Source organism: Octopus bimaculoides, chromosome 9 (assembly GCF_046866305.1).
Source record: "Octopus bimaculoides isolate indiv1 chromosome 9, ASM4686630v1, whole genome shotgun sequence".
In the NCBI taxonomy this organism is placed as follows: domain Eukaryota; kingdom Metazoa; phylum Mollusca; class Cephalopoda; order Octopoda; family Octopodidae; genus Octopus; species Octopus bimaculoides.
The window spans coordinates 87,685,551-87,705,633 of NC_142936.1; the positions used below are offsets into that span (position 1 = coordinate 87,685,551).

Here is a 20,083-nt window from a genome sequence, read left to right on the forward strand (position 1 = left end):
GAGAATATATGTATGTATATATGTATGTATATATATGTGTATGTATATATATGTGTATGTATATATATGTTATATGTATATGTGTGTGTGTGTGTGTATATATATATATATATATATATATATGTCACATGATTACATGACTAATCAGACTATCAGATGTTGTTCCACAATGTCTAATCACAATGCACTTTGCATTGTTTTATCCTTCGAATGCACCACCTCTGTTCACAGTGCACTTCATATCATTTTAATCTTCAAATGACGCCACCCCACCTGCCAGGTGAGCAGGTCAACATTCCCCACTGATTGAAAGGAGGACAAGAGCAACGTGGAATGAAGTGTTTTGCACAAGAACACAACATGCTGCCTGGTTTGGGAATTAAACCCACAACCTAATGATTGTGAGTGCAGTAGCTTAACCACAAGGCCATGACCCTTCACTGTGTGTATGTGTGTATATAGTCCAAATATTTGGAAGTATGCTGAGAGATTGTCTTAGGCTGTTTGCCTTCGGACAGTTGATTTCTGTAGTTATTATCAGTGTATTTTGGCGATTTAGATAAGAGTTTGACTGTTATTTCCAGCAGGTAGACAGACTTACATTATCCTTTGATTAATTTTGATCCTTCAGCTATTTAAGGTTTTTTTTTTTTTTGGACCTACAATTGCCTATATTATTGATTCTGTTATTATCATTTTTAAATTGTTACACTAGATAATAATAGAGTCAATGATATCTTCGCAAATTATTTTCCTGTGAATTATTTTTTCTCGTGAATTATTTGCCCCTTATTGAAATATATATATCATCATCGTCGTTTAACGTCTGCTTTTCCATGCTGGCATGGGTTTGACGGTTTGACTGAGGACTGACAAGCCAGAAGACTGCACCAGGCTCCAATCTGATATATATATATATGAGTGTGTTCATTGCCAGAGCAGCTGTCTGGCTTCCATGCTAGTGGCCTCTAAATAACACCATTTGAGCATAATCGTTACCAGCGTCGCCTTCTAGCACTTGTGCTGGTGGCATGTTAGAAAATCATTCAAGTGAGGTCGTTGCCAGTGCCGCTGGACTGGCTCCCGTGCAGGTGGCACATAAAAAACACCTTTTTGAGCGTGGCCGTTGCCAGTACCATGTGACTGGCCCTCGTGCCAGTGGCACGTAAAAGCACCCACTACACTCTCGGAGTGGTTGGCGTTAGGAAGGGCATCCAACTGTAGAAACTCTGCCACATCAGATTGGAGCCTGGTGCAGCCTTTTGGCTTGTCAGTCCTCAGTCAAATCGTCCAACCCATGCTAGCATGGAAAGCAGACATTAAACAATGATGATGATAATCACCATCATTTAACATCTGTTGTCCATGCTGGCATGGGTTGGATGGTGTGACCAGAGCTGGTAAGCTGAGGGCCTGCACCAGACTCCAGTCTGATTTGGCATGGTTTCTATGGCTGGATGCTCTTCCAAACACCAACCACTCTAAAGAGTGTAATGGGTGCTTTTATGTGCCACCAGCATGGGTGCCAGTTGTGTGACACCAGTTTCTGCTACGATTATGATTTCACTTGGCTTGATGGGTCTTTTTCTCAAGCACAGCATATTGCCAAAGGTTGCAGTCATTTATCATTGCCTCCATGAGGCCCAACGCTTTAAAGGTTCTTTTTATGTGCCACCAGCATAGGTGCTAGTTACATACCTGCAGCATGGGTGCTAGTTATGCGACACCAGCATTGGCCACATTGCCTCTGTGAGACCCAACACTTGAAAGGTGCTTGAGAGAAATTGATTTTTTTTTTTCCTAATATTTTACTGAAACCATTGTTGTTTGTTATCTTCAGGCTGTGAAACGGATCATGGAAAGAAACAACTTGAGTAAGGAAGATGCGGAGGCAAGGATCGACAGTCAGTTATCGAATAAAGAAAGAGTCGAAGCAGCCAACGTGGTTCTATGTACACAGTGGGATTATGAAATAACACAGCAACAGGTGAGTAGAGGGATTGATTTTTGTTTTAACCCTTTAGCATTTAAATGGGCCTTAATCTGGCCCAGATATTCTACCTGGTTTATGTTCAAACTGGTCAGATCCAGCTTTTCACACTGGCCAGATCTAGTTTTTCACACTGGCCAGATCCAGCTTTTCACGCTGGCCAGATCCAGCTTTTCACGCTGGCCAGATCCAGCTTTTCACGCTGGCCAGATCCAGCTTTTCACGCTGGCCAGATCCAGCTTTTCACGCTGGCCAGATCCAGCTTTTCACGCTGGCCAGATCCAGCTTTTCACGCTGGCCAGATCCAGCTTTTCACACTGGCCAGATCCAGCTTTTCATATTTACTCTACAACATTGTTCTAAAAATAAACAAACACATCATCAAAATCTCAACACTGTGAAATATATTTTATCTTGTCGTTAGACTGTGGCCATGCTGGGGCACCACCTTGAAGAATTTTAGTTGAATGAATCGACCCCCCCCCCCCCCGTACTTTAAAAAACAAATCTGATGCTTATTCTATTGTTCTTTTTTGCTGAACCATTAAGTTAATAGGATGTAAACACACCAGCACTGGTTATCAAGTGGTGGTGGGGGAAAAAAAACACAGACACAAAATTACACTCACCTAGATACACACACACACACACACACACACACAACGGGCTTCTTTCATTTTCTTCTATCAAATCCACTCACAAGTATGTTTGATGGCACATTTTCTATTCCACAGGTTAACCTCTCAGCAGGACTTTTGCAAAGCCCGGTATATATATATATATATATATATATATATATATGTATGTGTGTGTGTGTGTGTGTGCGTGTGTGCGTGCGTGTGTGTGTGTGTGTGTGTTTGTAAAATGAAACGAGTACGTCTTACCTATTTATTCGAAATTTTACTTTGGGTGAAATGTTTACAAATTAACTGGAAGGATGGAATGTTCTGGTGGGGTTAGCAACAGGATGGTAGGTTGATGTTGGGAGTTGCTGATGGAAAGGGGTCCATGAATTCATTCGCTAGTGTTGTCTTGTATCCGTTACTGAAACATTTAGTTCACCACAGTCCAGTCCACCAAGCTGTAAGTAGATACCACAGTGCGGTAGTGATCATTCGGTGCCACTTTTGCATGTGATCTACCTGACCATTTGCACTTTAGCGTGCAGTCTGACCCTAATCCTAACTCTAACTCTAGCCTTAATCCTAAACCCTAAACCTTCACCGTAACTGTAAACTTAATCCTGATCCTTACCACATCATTTCATAGCATAGACTATGGTGACTACAATAGACTGATTGCCCAAGTAACACCGGTCACTCTATTATGTCTATGACTAAGATATTTAGCTTCCAACACTTCAGCCTGCTCGGAATTCTACAGCCTTTGATCACTGGTTACTTTGTGTTAAGATTGTTTTGTGGCTAAACAACATGGCCATAGTTTGGTATATTTACATAGTTCTGTCCTTATCTTGCTGATAAGAATATTAATCAATTAATAAGTTAACTTTATTTTACTCTTAACCACATAATATCTGAATATACTTTGGACAGTTTAATGTTCTGAATATTATACATATCTTCACCTACATAACTGTAGAAAAACAATAGAAGTCTGTAGTTGTTAGTATGTGTATGTGTGTGTTTCATATAGTTTCTATTATGCGTGTGTGGGTGTTTCATAAAGTTTCTATTATGCATATTTGAAAAAGCCAGTGACTTTTGTGACAGTTATTTTCCACACTAATTATTAGCTGTTGATAAACGAGTTGTAAACATGTAATCATTAAAGTGGAAAATAATTATCTGAAAAGTCATTCTTATTCATGTTTTTCAAGTATGCATTACTGTGTCAAGGATTTTCTATTTCTGCTATGTATTTCTACTTAATTAAAATTATTGTTATTTACTCTGTGAGAATTATAACTTAACAATTTGATATTCATGTCTTAAATTGGTGAAATACTCTTTCTAATTATTAATCAAAGTATAACCAATTATTCTTTGCTTAATCAAAAGGGGTAACCTTAACATAGTTATTTGAACACTTTGCTAGCCAGGGTCCTGCATGAAGTGCTGCTGAGGAAGATCACTTGGACTTTACCTCTCCCTTCAACTAAAAAGAAATAAGTTATGTATGTGTGTGTATGTATGTATGTATATATATATATATATATATATATATATATATATATATATATATAGGCATAGGAGTGGCTGTGTGGTAAGTAGCTTGCTTACCAACCACATGGTTCTAGGTTCAGTCCCACTGCGTGGCACCTTGGGCAAGTGTCTTCTACTACAGCCTCGGGCCGACCAAAGCCATGTGAGTGGATTTGGTATATGGAAACTGAAAGAAGCTCGTCGTATATATGTATATATATATGTGTGTGTATATGTTTGTGTGTCTGTGTTTGTCTCCCCAACATCGTGTGACAACCGATGCTGGTGTGTTTACGTCCCTGTAACTTAGCAGTTTAGCAAAAGAGACCGATAAAATAAGTACTAGGCTTACAAAGAATAAGTCTAGGGGTTGATTTGCTCAACTAAAGGCGGTGCTCCAGCATGGCCACAGTCACATGACGCATACACACACACACACATACATACACACACGTTCACACATTATTTTTTGATTCTCTCTCTATTCATTTCCTCTTATTTCTTTCTGTCAAAGAGCGTAGTCTCGAAACGTAAAAGACTTTTCCATTTATCCTTTTGTTTTTCTATAAATTTCAACTATATATACTGGGTGGGCCAAAAGTCACCCGACAGTAAATCAAAATTCCATGAATATTATCTGTAATAATGTATTGACTCGAATGGTAAAATGTGCCACTCAAGAAGGACTTCAGTTTGAACAATTTTCATAATACTTCATATTTCGATGATTTTATTAATTTAATTCAGTTGTTAAACAAATTAATCTTGGAATTAAATAGTCTTGATTTACTGTCAGGTGACTTTTGGCCAACCCTGCACACACACACACACACACACACACACACACACACACACACACACACACACACACACACACACACACACACACACACACACACACACACACACACACACACACACACACACACACACACACACACACACACACACACACACACACACACACACACACACACACACACACACACACACACACACACACACACACACACACACACACACACAGGTGTAAATAAGCAGATGAAAAATAAAAGTTAAATCCAAGGGGTGAGTAAAATAAGTTTGTGAGGAGAATAAATGAAAAAATAAGGAAAATAAAGACTATTGAATGTGAAGGTGAGAGATAAATTGAAAAATTACGAAAAGGACGGAAGGGAGATAATTTCATTGCAAGGGAGATAATAACATACAGTGGAACTAGTAAGATTTTCAATGAAAATTTGTACAATGTCAGATTGTATCTTTATTAGAAGCCAGAGATAACATTTACGACGGCAGGGTACTTTTTTTTAAAGGCTCAAAACTTTTCTTGAAACATTTGAACTAAGAATTTTTCTTTATTGCCTATGAACTTATACCACACTCACATATGAAAATCTTGCTACCATACCTACTATTTAAAATGCAGGTATATACGCAATGATAGCACGACTTTTGGGCCACCACACACACACACACACACACACACACACACACACACACACACACACACACACACACACATGTAGAGAGGAAGATTTGAGATGCAAACAGGAAAAATAGAACTCAAAGCATGAGTATATATATTTTAGTATTAATATTTAGCAGAAGCAACAGAGAGACTCGACGGCCAAGCATTATCAAAATACTAACACACGAAACTGTTGACCCTTGAGTGATTCTGTTGCTTCTGCTAAATATTAATAAATATATATATCAAGGTGTGCTCCAGCATGATCACAGTCATGTGACTGAAACAAGCAAAACATTAAAAAACTATGCCATTGTATTCCTGAGCAACGCCGGCTATCTCTGCTAGTATATATGTATATATGTGTGTGTGTGTGTGTGTAAATATATAATAAGTATATGTATATATATGTTTGTGTGTGTGTGTGTGCGTGTGTTTGTATCTATATTCTATCCATGCATTCATGGAAGACCAGATGTTAAACGATGATATGCATGTGTGTGTGTGTGTGTGTGTGTGTGTGTGTGTGTGTGTGTGTGTGTGTGTGTGTGTATATATATATATATATATATATATACACACACATAAACACATCTGAAATGTTGCATCCAAAATGTTTGATCTAATCTAATTCTCATGGCAAGTTCCCTGTACCCCTTTCACTTATATATATATATATATATATATATATATATATATATATATATATATGTGCATATATATGTATGTATATACATATATATATGCATATGTATGTATGTATGTATGTATGTATATACACATGCATGTATCACACACATATATCATCATCATACTTCTGTCTTCTATGCTGGCGTATATAAATACATATGCACACACGCCCAAAGTACCCTTAGTGCGTCAGACACCCACTAAACACCACACCCACAGCACACAACACAATGCTACACTTTCATGATCTCTCAAGTGTAACAAAATAATAACCTCTTTTCTATTCTCTCTTTACAACAGGTTGAGAAAGCATGGAAACTGTTACAAGGCCGACTATTGCCGAAAGACTGAGGCGAATGTTTGTTTATATTTTAAGGAATAAATTTTAAATCATGTATTACTGGTACTGTCTTTGGTTTTCTCATTGCTGTTGTTGAGTGGTCGGGTGGTTGAGGTATTTGACTCATGATTGTAAGGTTATGTTTTCAATATCTGGTGGTGTGTTGTGTCCTTGCGCAAGCCTCTTTATTCCACGTTGCTCCAGTTCACTCAGCCGGCAAAACTGAGTTGTACCTGTAATTCAAAGGGGCCAGCCTTGTCACATTCTATGTGATGCTAAATCTCAGTGAGAACTACATTAAGGGTATGTGCATCTGTGGAGTGCTCAGCCACTTGTATGGTAATTTCACGTGCTGGCTGTTGATCATATCAGCTGGTGCTTTCATCATTGTAACCAACGCTGTGCCAGTTTCACACCAAGTCAAAGTTGTTTGATCTTCTAATCATAGATCTTCTCTGTTTGGCTTTCACTTTTTGGAAGTTTAAAATTTAGTGAAAATTCTCAAATTTAGTAAATTGATGTAATTTTTCATACTGAATCTGATGATGTTTATTCACTTGTGCCAGAAAAATTTTAGAAGAATATTACAGCTGTTTAAAGTTTGATATATATATATATATATATATATATATATATATATGATGTAATAGTGTGGAGGTGTATGTTCTTAGCTGTAAGGCTATATAAGTTTTATATATATTAATACACACGTGTGTGTGTGTGTGTGTGTGTGTATATATCATTTAAAGTTCGTGGATATATATGCATATATATATATATATATATATATATATATGTATATATATTAATAATTTTGAGAAAAACCACCAAGATGCAATTCAAGCAATGTAGAAGATCAGACACCATCAAGAAAATCGTACTCTTCAAAATACTGATTTAAAAAAACTATAAAATCCAAAAGAAAATTTATAATCTATAAAATATTAGATTAAACATTTAATTCAGTTTAGTAAATTTATAAAAACGAAAGTGAATAATGGACTACGCGCGTTTCGTTACCACGTAATAGTAGAAAGGATCTGTGCAATTTACAATAAATCGATCAAGATAAGTTCCACTCAGAATGAGGACACTATTCAGGTCTTGAAAATTAAAAAAAACGTATCCTGATATTTAAAAATGCAAATAAAATAGGAAAAAGTAGAAATATCTGTGTGTTAAGGAAAGCACTTATTAGTACAATACATAAAATGTCAAGTTTTTATAATAATCATCTGTCAACGCTAAAGGCATAATTCGTCTAATGAAGAAATACTTTCTGTGGATTAAGAAGAGGAAAGTATATAAAAAGATAGTGTTATTAACTAATAAATGAATACGGACGTTACACAGTATTAATAAAAAGAACAGCATCACTTATCTTATTGAAGACTCCTTGTTGACTGTGGTATTACCCAAGAGGCGTAGAAATTTATACGATGTGTATCACGTGACAAAATGGCGTTCCTTCGTGACCACAAGTATTAAACTTTCTTTGTAGAATTAAAATATGTAAATCACGTGACAATATGGCGTAATAAGACACACACACACACACACACACACACACACACACACACACACACACACACACACACACACACACACACACACACATATATGTCTGTTTTTATGTTCAAACAATTTTACGTTAATCTGATTGATTACTCTATACTTTTGTAGTGTACAAATTTAGTATTCTTATACATCAATGTTATTGACAGTGACTTCGAAGGTTCGGCCTGTTAAACCATTGTCGGACATATATATGATGTAATAGTGTGGAGGTATATCGTTTTAGCTGTAAAGCTATATAAGTTTTATATACATCCAACCCTTGAATCAAAATCGGTGTATGACCTGGCCATTTACATGAGTAATGATGCATCTTTCCAGGTGCATATTACTAAGTTGGCGATAAAGTGTAGATGACTGGCCGGATGGCTCTATAGAACGTTCAGAACGAAAGAACAGGAAACCATGATGGTTCTCTGGCGGACATTTCACTTCAGCTGTTTAGATTAATGCTTTCAAATATGGTCACCACGCAGTGTAAAATAAACTCCGGAACTCGATGCAATCCAGGAAGCTACACAAAGAAGATCGTCTCAGTGAGACATGTCAGCTACTGGAAAAGTTAAAACTCTACTCCCAAGAACGAAGGTGGGAAAGATATGCAGTGAGATACATCTGGAAAATCTTAGAAGAACTTGTAGCAAACTTTGGTATTGAAAGTTACACAAATGGCAGAATGGGGTGCCACTGCATAGTGCCAAATATCCCAACATTGCTATCAAGATACAGGATCAGACACTGTAACAACTTGAGTTTCAAGTGCTCAGAACTCTTCAATATCCTCCCAAAAAGTCAGAGACCTACTTGGAGTAGATGTAGGCGTTTTCAAAACAAAACTAGATCTCTTCCTGTCAAGAGTTCCGGATGAACCAACCACGTGGCAATAAACGCAGATGAAGGCAGCAACATCATAAACTTCCTCATTCACCAAATGCCACATGTTAGAGGAGGTTTTGCAAGCTCTTCTTCTGAATCCATTGCAAGCATTTCGTCCCTGAGCCTTAGTAAAGTAGCGTGGGCTGAATTAGTCTTCGCTTGTGGAAGGGTTCCACCTACGGTCATTTGTCAACCACAGCTGCCTTGAACTGGTCTCAGCTGCCATTCCTACCTCTTTGGCGGCTTTCATCAAGTTGTCTAGGCTCTAGACCAATCTTCTGCAGGAAATCTAGCCAGAAATCCGTGGCAACCGACTTCAACAAGAAATGAGGCAATGCACCAGGGGTCTTGACAAGGGCCTCATCAGCCAACTCCTGATATTTGGTTTGCTCTTGTTCGTGGCAAATGTCAAACCTGTCCTTCTGTTAGAGTTGTCAAGTGGGAAAATGTTCACAATATGTTAGTGAATTTGCGTAATGTAGTCATTAAGCTTTGCCTTTTTAGGTTTGGTTTAAAACGAAACCAAGATCTGTAGTTGAAAAGTTCATCCATTTTAATTCACTGCAGAGTAATTCTTGGCTTGCAGCATTCTCATTAAAGTTGTTAATTTTAACATAAATTTCTCGTATATCAAGGAAGTCAGCAGTTAGTAGATGTTTGTTAATAAAGGACATTGCTCTTGGCGCTGCCAGTTTAAACATGTCCTGTATTTCTTCATGAAATAGGAGTTCTTAAGAGCAGAGTCTAAGGCGAGGGAAGGAATGCTTATATGCCGTATTTGACTTTAAAAAAAATCTAAAAAAAAAAAGCAAACAAAAACCCCGAAAAACCCTACTCTTAGTCCTATATATGAAGTTAGGCCTCCTGTAAAGTAATTTAGTCCTTGGCAATTGCTGTTACTTCTGTCAAGTTTTTCTCCATAATAATGGTTTCAAATTTTAGGGAAAGAAGGAAGTTGATATCATCGACCCCAGTACTTGACAGGTACTTATTTCATCGACTCCTGAAAGGATGAAAGGCAAAGTCGACCTTGGCAGTATTTGAATTCAGAGCGTAAAATCAGGAGAAATAGCGCTAAGCATTTTAATTCGACGTGCTAACGATTCTGCCAGCGGATTACCTGAATTGTTTGCGGCGTTATTTGAACTCTCACCGTTGTTATCCTCACCGGTGCATGTTCCAGCATGACCTTGTCCTTTGCCAGACATCCATTCTCATCCCAGTTCATAGATCGGAAATTACGGTACACGAATGTATGTCATTTTTTTTCCATGTTAATTATCCTACATTTTAGAGAGGACCGTGAACCATCGAAAAAAGCGTAAGGGGACCGGCACGTAAAATTGTTTGTAAAGTTCGAGAACCACTGCATTAGACTTTCATATACACAGTTAAACCATCATCATCGTCATCGTCATCGTCGTCATCGTCGTCGTCGTCCTCCTCGTCCTCCTCCTCGTCCTCCTCTTCGTCGTCGTCGTTGTCGTCGTCGTCGTCCTCCTCCTCATCATCGATTTAACGTCTACTTTTCCATGCTCGTATGGGTCAGACGGAATTTTGTTGAGGCGGATTTTCTACGGCCGGATGCCCTACCTGTCACCAATCACTATCTGTTTCCAAGCAAGGTAACATTTCTCTATAACCAGACATGTTTTTACAGAAGACTGGAAACAAAAGACACCGCTAGCATAACGGTGACATTCTTTTACAACCACCACGAAATGTCTAGGCATGGAGAGAGTAATACGCGCGCACACACACATGGATTCTTAGACGGTGTATGTATATATAATATAATATATACATGTATATATGTATATATATATATATATATATATATATATATATATATATATATATATATATGTATATATATATATATATATATGTATATATATATATATATATATATATGTATATATATATATATATATATATGTATATATATATATATATATATATGTATATATATATATATATATATATATATGTATCTATATATATATATATATATATATATATATATATGTATCTATATATATATGTATATATATATATATATATATATATATATATATATGTATATATATATATATATATATATATATATATATATATATATATATATATATATATACACACACACACACACACACACACACACAAAAGCACCGTCTAAGAATCCATTGCCATCTCTGAAGAGCACAAGGTTACATAATCAGACTATTACATAACACTCCGTTGAACCCCTAGTTCGAAACCGATCAAGATCGGCCGTAATGGATATATAATACAGTACGCATCGATTAATATGCACACACACACACACACACACACACACACACATACAGAGAAATTTGTGCGTGGATTTGGTAGACGTAACCTGAGAAAACCCAGCTGTGTGTGTGTTTGTGTATATGTGTCATGCTTTTTTTTCTAGTAGCAGCCCAAAACGACGTCGTAAATGTGCGACACTTCTCGGAAAGCAACGACAGTCTGTTCTGTTTTCTACGAACTGTAACGTCAGAATGTTAATTATGCTTGGTGAGAACGGATTTAACCCATCGCCTGCCATTAGCCCCATTTGGAGATCTATTAAAAACAGTCTCACTGCGGGTTGTTCGTTGCATTTAAAGTGAATTGCTTATGTATATTGGGATCTATTTCAAAACGGGGGCACCAGTATTTTCTTAACGAAACACTAACGAAACACTTTGAAACTTGGGACACTGGTAGAATGTGTCATATAAAACATCTTTTACTCTTAGTCTTCTTAACAAAAAAATGTACATCACAAGTTATTCCATGTTAAAGTTGTCGTATTTCTGTAATTTCAACCAATCACTGACGTCTATTCAGCTCAATAGAGTTACTGCTGGGCGGTCATAAAAATGTTATTCCCTGTGACATATTTCATCCGGTTTAATCGTAATTTATACGCATATATTGTTTATATAATAAATTACGCTGTGCGTATCTGTGTGTGTAACAATTTTAGAGTTCGGATTCTAGAGTTAGGGTTAGTTTTAGGGTTAGGGTTACAGTTACGGTTAACAGTCTAGTTAGGGTTAGGGTTAGGGTTAGGGGATTAATACGATATACACCGTTACAGCGCTAACTGTTTTCAACTGAATAGACGTCAGTGATTAGTAGAAATTATCGAAATAAGACAATTTTTTACATGAAATAGATCCGTATATTGCATTTGCAGAGGTGTGTTTATTAATATTTAGTAGTTAAAGTTTGTCATTATTAGCTCTGGCTAATTCTGGAGGAAGTGGATTGGTAGCACAATTAGAAAGGACACACCAAATGCAGCTAAAAGCGCTTTACAGTGGAATCCGGATGGATATAGAAAGAGGGGTAGGCCTAAGAACTCGTGGCGTAGATCAACACAAAAGGAACTAGAGAAAGGGGGACATTCATGGCAGAGTATAAGTACAGAAGCGAGAAATTATGCGACATGGAATTCAATTATAAGTGGCCTACACTCCGCGTTGGAGGGTTAAAGGCAAGAAGAATTCTGGAGGACATTTTGTGTCATAAATTGCAAATTGTGAACTACAAAAATACTGACTGTTTTGAAAAAGCCATTTTTTTTTTTTGCATTTCCCATTTATATCATCCATTGATATTTCATACACATTCGCATTTGATACTATAGTTTCAAAAAAAGAAAAAAACAAAAAAAAAAGAAAATGTTTATTATTGCAATTAAATAGAAAAGGATAAATATACTTAATTTCAGGGATCCCCATTTGAGACTTTTCGAAAGATTTATAATTTCCAAAATAATTCACAGATGAAGAAAAATTTAAATACTATATATTATTTTAACTCCTAAGACATCTGGCATAGCCAAAAAATATGAATAAAAAATTTGGTAATTAACAGTTAATTAGTTCTGAAAATTGAAAGTAATCTAATTAGGTCGACGTGATGGAAGTACTTTATATAGACAAGCTTTAATTTTCCTTCCTATCTTTACTCTTATCATCTATTTGTTTCACTTATAAGAGTACGGCCATGCTGGGGTACCGCGCTGAGGAATTTAAGTCGAATTAATCGGCCCTTGTACTTGCGTTTTTTTTTAATGTTTGGTACTTATTCTATTAGTCTGTTTTGCCGAACCGCTATGTTTGGGGGACGTAAACATACTAGTACAGGTTGTCAAGCAATGGTGGGGGGACAAACGCAGATACAAAGACATACACACACATGCACACGCACGCACGCACTCACACACACACACACACACACACACACACACACACAGTTCACCGCCTTATATGTAATAATAATAATAATAATAATAGTGAACCCAGAACCATGTGGTTGGTAAGCAAGCTACTTACCACACACACACGCATACATACATGCATGCATATATATATACATACATACATACATACATAGGCTTTGGTCGGCCCGAGGCTATAGTAAAAGGTGCCACGCTGTGGGAATGAACCCGGAACCATGTGGTTGGTAAGCAAGCTACTTACCACACAGCCACTCCTGCGCCTATGTATATATATTATAATGAGGGAAACCGGATTATGGGGGTTATCCTGGGTTTCTCGTCCATAAGGGGTTTAGTCTTACGGCGTATCGTCAGACCCAAACGGCTTGGGGTCTGACAATACGCCGTAAGGCCAAACCCCTTATGGACGAGATATCCAGAATAATCCCATAATCTACATCTTAGAGTGTGCTTCTTCTTCGGATTTATGTTTTTCTAAATGTGTATATTTATGTGCGAATCTTTGTGTGTGCACTTGTCCTCACCCCCACCATCGCTTGACAACCGATGCTGGTGTGTTTACGCCCCCGTAACCTAGCGGTTCGGCAAAAGAGTCCGATAGAATAAATACTAGGCTTACAAAGAATAAGTCCTGTGGTCGATTTGTTCGTCTAAAAGGCGGTGCTCCAGCATGGCCGCAGTCAAATCACTGAAACAGATAAAAGGATAAAAGAACGAAGTGGTTGTACTTCCACAACGCACAAAATATTTGAACAATTCCTAACAATATTTAATCATAAAAGTATGAAACGATTATCGTGAATATTGAATGGTTATGAGGATCCATCCGAATGAAATAAGAACCGAACGGTCGAGAACCACTGATTTGACCTATTAACTAATCGATTGCTTAATTAATAGTAGAGTCAATCAATCGGCAAAGGTGGGCACCGTCAGTCGAAAATCTAACTTCGCTAATCGTTAATCCGTTAACCAAAAAGTTAATTTCGATAACCGTCAATCAGTTAATTCTTTAAAAATGTAACGGAAGTTATCGATAATTTTTATTATAGAAAAAAATCACAAACAAACAAAAGATCAATTTTTGCTCTAAAGCCACCTAAAAACACCTTTAAAAAGTACCAAAACTATAAAATCCGTACATTATTTACATTCGACGGATATTTGTCCTCATCTTGTTTGTTGTTATCACAACGTTTCGGTTGATATACCCTCCAGCCTTCATCAGGTGTCTTGGGGAAATTTCGAACCTGGGTTCTCATTCCTAAGGTATTTTTCGATGTTATTATTATTATCATTATTGAGTGAGAGAGCAGTGCATGCCATCAAAGTGACACAGGGGTAAAATATACGAAGCCCAGTATACCCGTCATGACTACCCGTCTGATAAGGGTACACCAGGCACATGCATCACAACCATATGTGCGCGACATGCTGATCTCATATCAAGATAAACAGCGCATGACCTTGCAGGTGAGGCCCAGTTGGAATTTTCTTCAGGTTGAGTAGCCCATCCCACTGAAAAGGTCCCTGAATAAGGTTTGTTTAAGGATGTTGAACAAAACACCCATGTTTCCAAAGGTGAATTATTCAAATCCCAAAGAATTCCTCTCAACACATGGCTATGATGCTCCCCCACTACTTCTGCTCATGATCAGAGATGCACATATCGTCAGCAAGTAAGGGACATGCTCAACTGGTTAAGGTCAAACAATTGACAAGCAAATCTGTGGTATTGAGCAGAATATTTGCTGTAGCCCATCTTTTATATCAAGACAAAACAATTTACATGATAACACTTCCAATCAGTTAAGATCAGAAGCCATGAGAGCCACTGCCTGGTACTGCATCCGGGAATTTATTATTATTATTATTAGATAGAAAGGTGAGTTCTTAACTTTTGTATACGATTGACACAATCCATCACTAAGGTAAACATAGCTGACGTAATCCATCACCAAGGCCAACTTAATGACAACAAGCTCAACTCGAAAGTAACTTATTTATTGGTGCTTTGAACAATATTTCGGCATCTCGCGTAACTTCCACAGGTTCAAAATAAAATAAATGTCAGTCTAATTCGTCACTGCCTGGAATCGAACACGGAATCTTGGGATTAGTAGCCCGCGCTCTTAACCACTACGCTATATGCCCGTTGACTTCAACATGATAAATCGTTAACGAAAATGTTAAGTTCGTTAATTAACGATGAACGGATTAACGGTTTGGTGTCCAGGTTTGCCTCGATCAGCGAGGTTTGTCGAAACTCTATCGTCACCATTCGTAACCTCATCAATGACAAACCCTCTCCACTCCAAATCTGTTTCAGGTCTTTCAGCTATTAAATTAAGATCTCTTTATAACGTGTTCGATAGATCCCACACTATTTCGATTTGGCCCAAATTATGCAATAGTATGAGGGCGTTGTTTCATTGTTGTAATGCAATTTGGGAAAAAAATGAGCGCTTCGAGAAGTCTCGTACTCGACTTTCCTTTGCGTACTCTCTTAGTTGTATGGGTTTGTGTAAGTGCATGTGTGCATACACACAGATACATGCATAGACACACACAGATATGAGTGTGAACGTGTATGTATATATGTATGTATGTATGCAAATATAAAATTCAAAAATTGCACAAAGACAATATAATATAATATAATATAATATAATATAATATTATATATATATATATACATATATATATATAGACATATATGCACACATACACACATATTCATGTATGTATGTATATACTGATTTATACATATAATATATATATATATATATATATATATATATATATATATATATATATATATATATATATATATATACATACGTATATATATATATATATATATATATATATATATATATATATATATATATGTGTGTGTGTGTGTGTGACCCGTACCTAACACTCACAATCCCCCACACACACGCACATTCACACACATACACACACACGCACACCCCCACATACACACACACGCACACACACACACACACACACGTACACAGCAACGCACATATACACAACATACACATACACACAAACACACACGCACGCAAAAAAACATACACATACACACACGCGCACATACAAAATACACACACACACGTACACGTACCCAACACCTACAACCCCACACAAACACGAACACACACATACTCAAAAAACCACCTGTTGACCTTCTACCTAACACTGTCTATAAGCGTCCACTAACCATCCCTACTACTAATTCCTTCCACTACGTCATACACACACACACACACACAAACACACTAACAAATAAACCACCAAACCATGCACACACACACACACACATACATACGCACACACACGTTCTGTTATCACACACACACTCGCAGACTCTCGCGCACGCACAGATATTCATCTCCCTTTTTCACTCTCCTGTCTTAGAAAGAACTTTTCCCCCACCACCTCCTCTTCCGGTCTTTTCACAATGTAACCTCGTGGGCATCGGTACCATTTTCCTTTTTCTCCGTTCTTCCATTCTCCGAACTTTCCATCTTTCCGACGAAGGGCTACGCCCGAAACGTCATACACTCTCTCTTTCCTTTCCTGAGCGTCCAATAACACTATCCGTATCACGTCCTCACTTTGTTTTTTTTTTTTGTTATTGTTTTTTTGAACTTATATATATATATATATATATATATATATATATATATATATATATATATATATATACGTATATATATTTATTTATTTATTTATTTATGTGAGTTTCAGCCAAGTGGCTGTGGTCATGCTGGAGCACCACCGTGATTTTCTGTCTTTATGCTTTGCTCTCTTCACGTTCCTTGCATGGCTCTTCTCCTGCACCTGATATAGTCCAATCAAGAGTTTTGATGGCACATCTGGTGTATAAGAGAATTTGACATCGTTGCCCTAAACTGTGTCTCATTTCGAGCCATTGGTTCGTCTGGTATCGTGGAGAGGAAAGCGTCGAGTTTTGTCTTGAAGACCTCCACATCCGTGTCTTGCAGGTCTCTCAAATGTTTTGGCAGGGCATTGAAGAGCTGAGGTCCTCTGAAACCGAGGCTGCTGCAGTATCTTGTTCTTATGTGAGATGCAGTGGACGGCACCTTTGGCACCATGCAGTGGCGACCCGTGTATATATATATATATATATATATATATATATATATATATATATATATATATATATATGTATATATATATATATATATATATATATATATATATATATATATATATATATATATATATATATATATATATATATATATATATATATATATATATATATATATATATATATATGCATATATAGATACATACATATACATACATACATATACATACATATATACATACATATATACACAAACACACACACAAACACACACATATACGTATATACGTATGTATATACTCATGTATATTTCTATGGAAGTCCACTGAATACGCAATAAATATTTATATATATACCAACCAGTTAATGATAGACAAAACACTGATGGGAAGCCACCATTAGTTCGTTCCCACTGAATAATTGTTGTTATTCTCGTTCTTTATTGATGTTATATACTCCTTGTTGATACTGTGGAAGTAAAAATTCCTGCAAAAGACAGAGGGAAAGAAAAAAAGCAGACAATAAAAGAGTCGAGTTTTAAATGGGAAAGAAAGTAAAATCCAACATGTTAGAAAACGTGCTGTAAATATATTTATATATAAATAGATTTCTCATCACAAAGCGACGGTTGAACATACGGGAAGTACACGTGAAATTGTTTGAGATAAGAAGAAATAAACAACAGCAACATACCTGGGTATCTCGTACCTTGAACAGAGATATAGGACGGTTTTCTTTTCAAATCCGTTAGCGTTTTTTCTTATATATCAATACCAAGTTGTATGGTCGGTCAGAACAAACATTGTTAATAACAAAGGAGACAAAAAGCGTTCGGTGTGTGTGGTTAAGAAGCTTGTTTTGTGACCAGTTTCGAGGTTGGTCCCCACTTCGCGGCACCTTGGACAAGTGTTCTGAATTATAGAATTATAGCCCCGGGTCGACCAGTTTCCGTCTACCAAATTCACTCCCATCGACCCTTGGGAGAGAATTTGGTAGATGGAAACTGTGTGAAAGGCTGTCGTGTATGTGTGTGTATGAGTGTGTGTATGTGTGTGTGTGTCTATGTGCTAGTGTGTCTGTCTGTGTTGGAGATTGTCTCTTCCCGCGACTTGACAACCGGTGTTGGTTTTTTACGTCCCATGACTTAATGGTTCGGTATAGGAGACCGATAAAACAAGTACCCGACTTAAATATTAAGTACCGGGATTGATATATTCGACTAAAACACTTCAAGGTGGTGTTCCAGCATGGCCACAGTTCTTTGACTAAATCTGTGCCCTATCAGTATTTGCAAAGAGAAGTCATCCTTCCCATCTTTAACCTGACGCGGTACACACGGACCCGGGTTTCTGAATATTGACCCGTCATCAGCGTGTGGCAATCACTGGTTGTCAAATGCAAATAACATATATATCCTTTTTTCCAGTGACGAGAAGTCCCCGGTCTCGAAAAAGTGGAAACAAGCAATAATAAATCTCTGAATGAAGTATAAATAGGAGCTGCACGATATCGTGAAGTATATGTGCCACTTAAATGTGGCTAACCACTAAAAGTGGATGTTACTGTACCTTGTAGCCACAGGAAGACATCTGATAGGGCACAGAAAGTATTTCAATAACCAGCTGGAAGAGGTGTCTTCCTGGGGTTACAAGCTACAGTAGCATCCTCCCTTAAGGGTTTTCCACATTTAAGTGGCAAATATACTTCACGATGTCGTGCAGCTACTGTTTATACCTTGCTCAGAGATTTATTATATATATATATGTATATATATAATATATGTGTGTGTGTGTGTGTGTGTGTGTGTGTGTGTGTGTGTGTGTGTGTGTGTGTGTGTGTGTGTGTGTGTGTATAAAGTCGCACGAATCAACGTTAAATAAAACATAATCGTACGCAATCATGTTTAACATATTCAAATACATTCGAACGTGATACAACCTTTCGCTGCGGAAACAGTCACAAGGAAAAAAAAAAAAAATCTTCATTTAAGCAACATGTGTGAAAACACTTTGGGCTGTTAATGCCGTCACTGGATCGTAGGGCGCATGCGTTTCTGCGTTCTTTCGTTTCGTCAACTATAAACAACATAACTGCTCTACATAATGAAGACCAACAAAACATTTGTTCCTTTTCCATCTTAAAATGTGACAGGACTTCCTCCCACCAAATTAATTCGTTTGGGGAACACATAGGAAGTGAGTTAATATACTTTAATTACAAATCCAAAGAATTTTTAAGCCAAGCATCCAAAAGCTTGCAAATAGATGTAAAGAAAAGATAGCAGACGATGGAAATTGTATGTGATTAAATCTCAGTTGTAGTTTTAAATAAATATTAAAAAATCGGACAAAACTTTCTATACAACCTGACAGAAAAAGATTTGAGCTATTTACTGATTAATACATGCGGTGTGTGTGTATGTGTGTGTGTGTGTATGTGCGTGTGTGTGTGTGTAGCTATCTATACACATAGGCGCATACACATACACGTATGTCAGTGTAAGTAAATATTTATGTATTTATATGTGTGTGTATATATATATGTATGCATGTATGTATGTATAAACAACACAAGAGCAAACATAAGCTT

The 20,083-nt window shown here is 37.0% G+C and overlaps 1 protein-coding gene across 5 annotated transcripts in view; it reads left to right on the forward strand.

Moving 5' to 3' along the window:
* LOC106882755 (bifunctional coenzyme A synthase) overlaps window positions 1-6,719 on the forward strand; it is an 85,738-nt gene extending 79,019 nt beyond the window's left edge. For all 5 annotated transcript variants that reach the window (XM_052970839.2, XM_089357991.1, XM_014933533.3 and 2 more), the window contains exons 9-10: window positions 1,841-1,987; window positions 6,617-6,719. In XM_052970839.2, coding sequence (XP_052826799.1) covers window positions 1,841-1,987; window positions 6,617-6,667 — 198 coding nt within the window. In that variant the 3' untranslated portion in view covers window positions 6,668-6,719. The remainder of the gene's footprint in view (window positions 1-1,840; window positions 1,988-6,616) is intronic.
* Window positions 6,720-20,083: the final 13,364 nt, after the last annotated feature.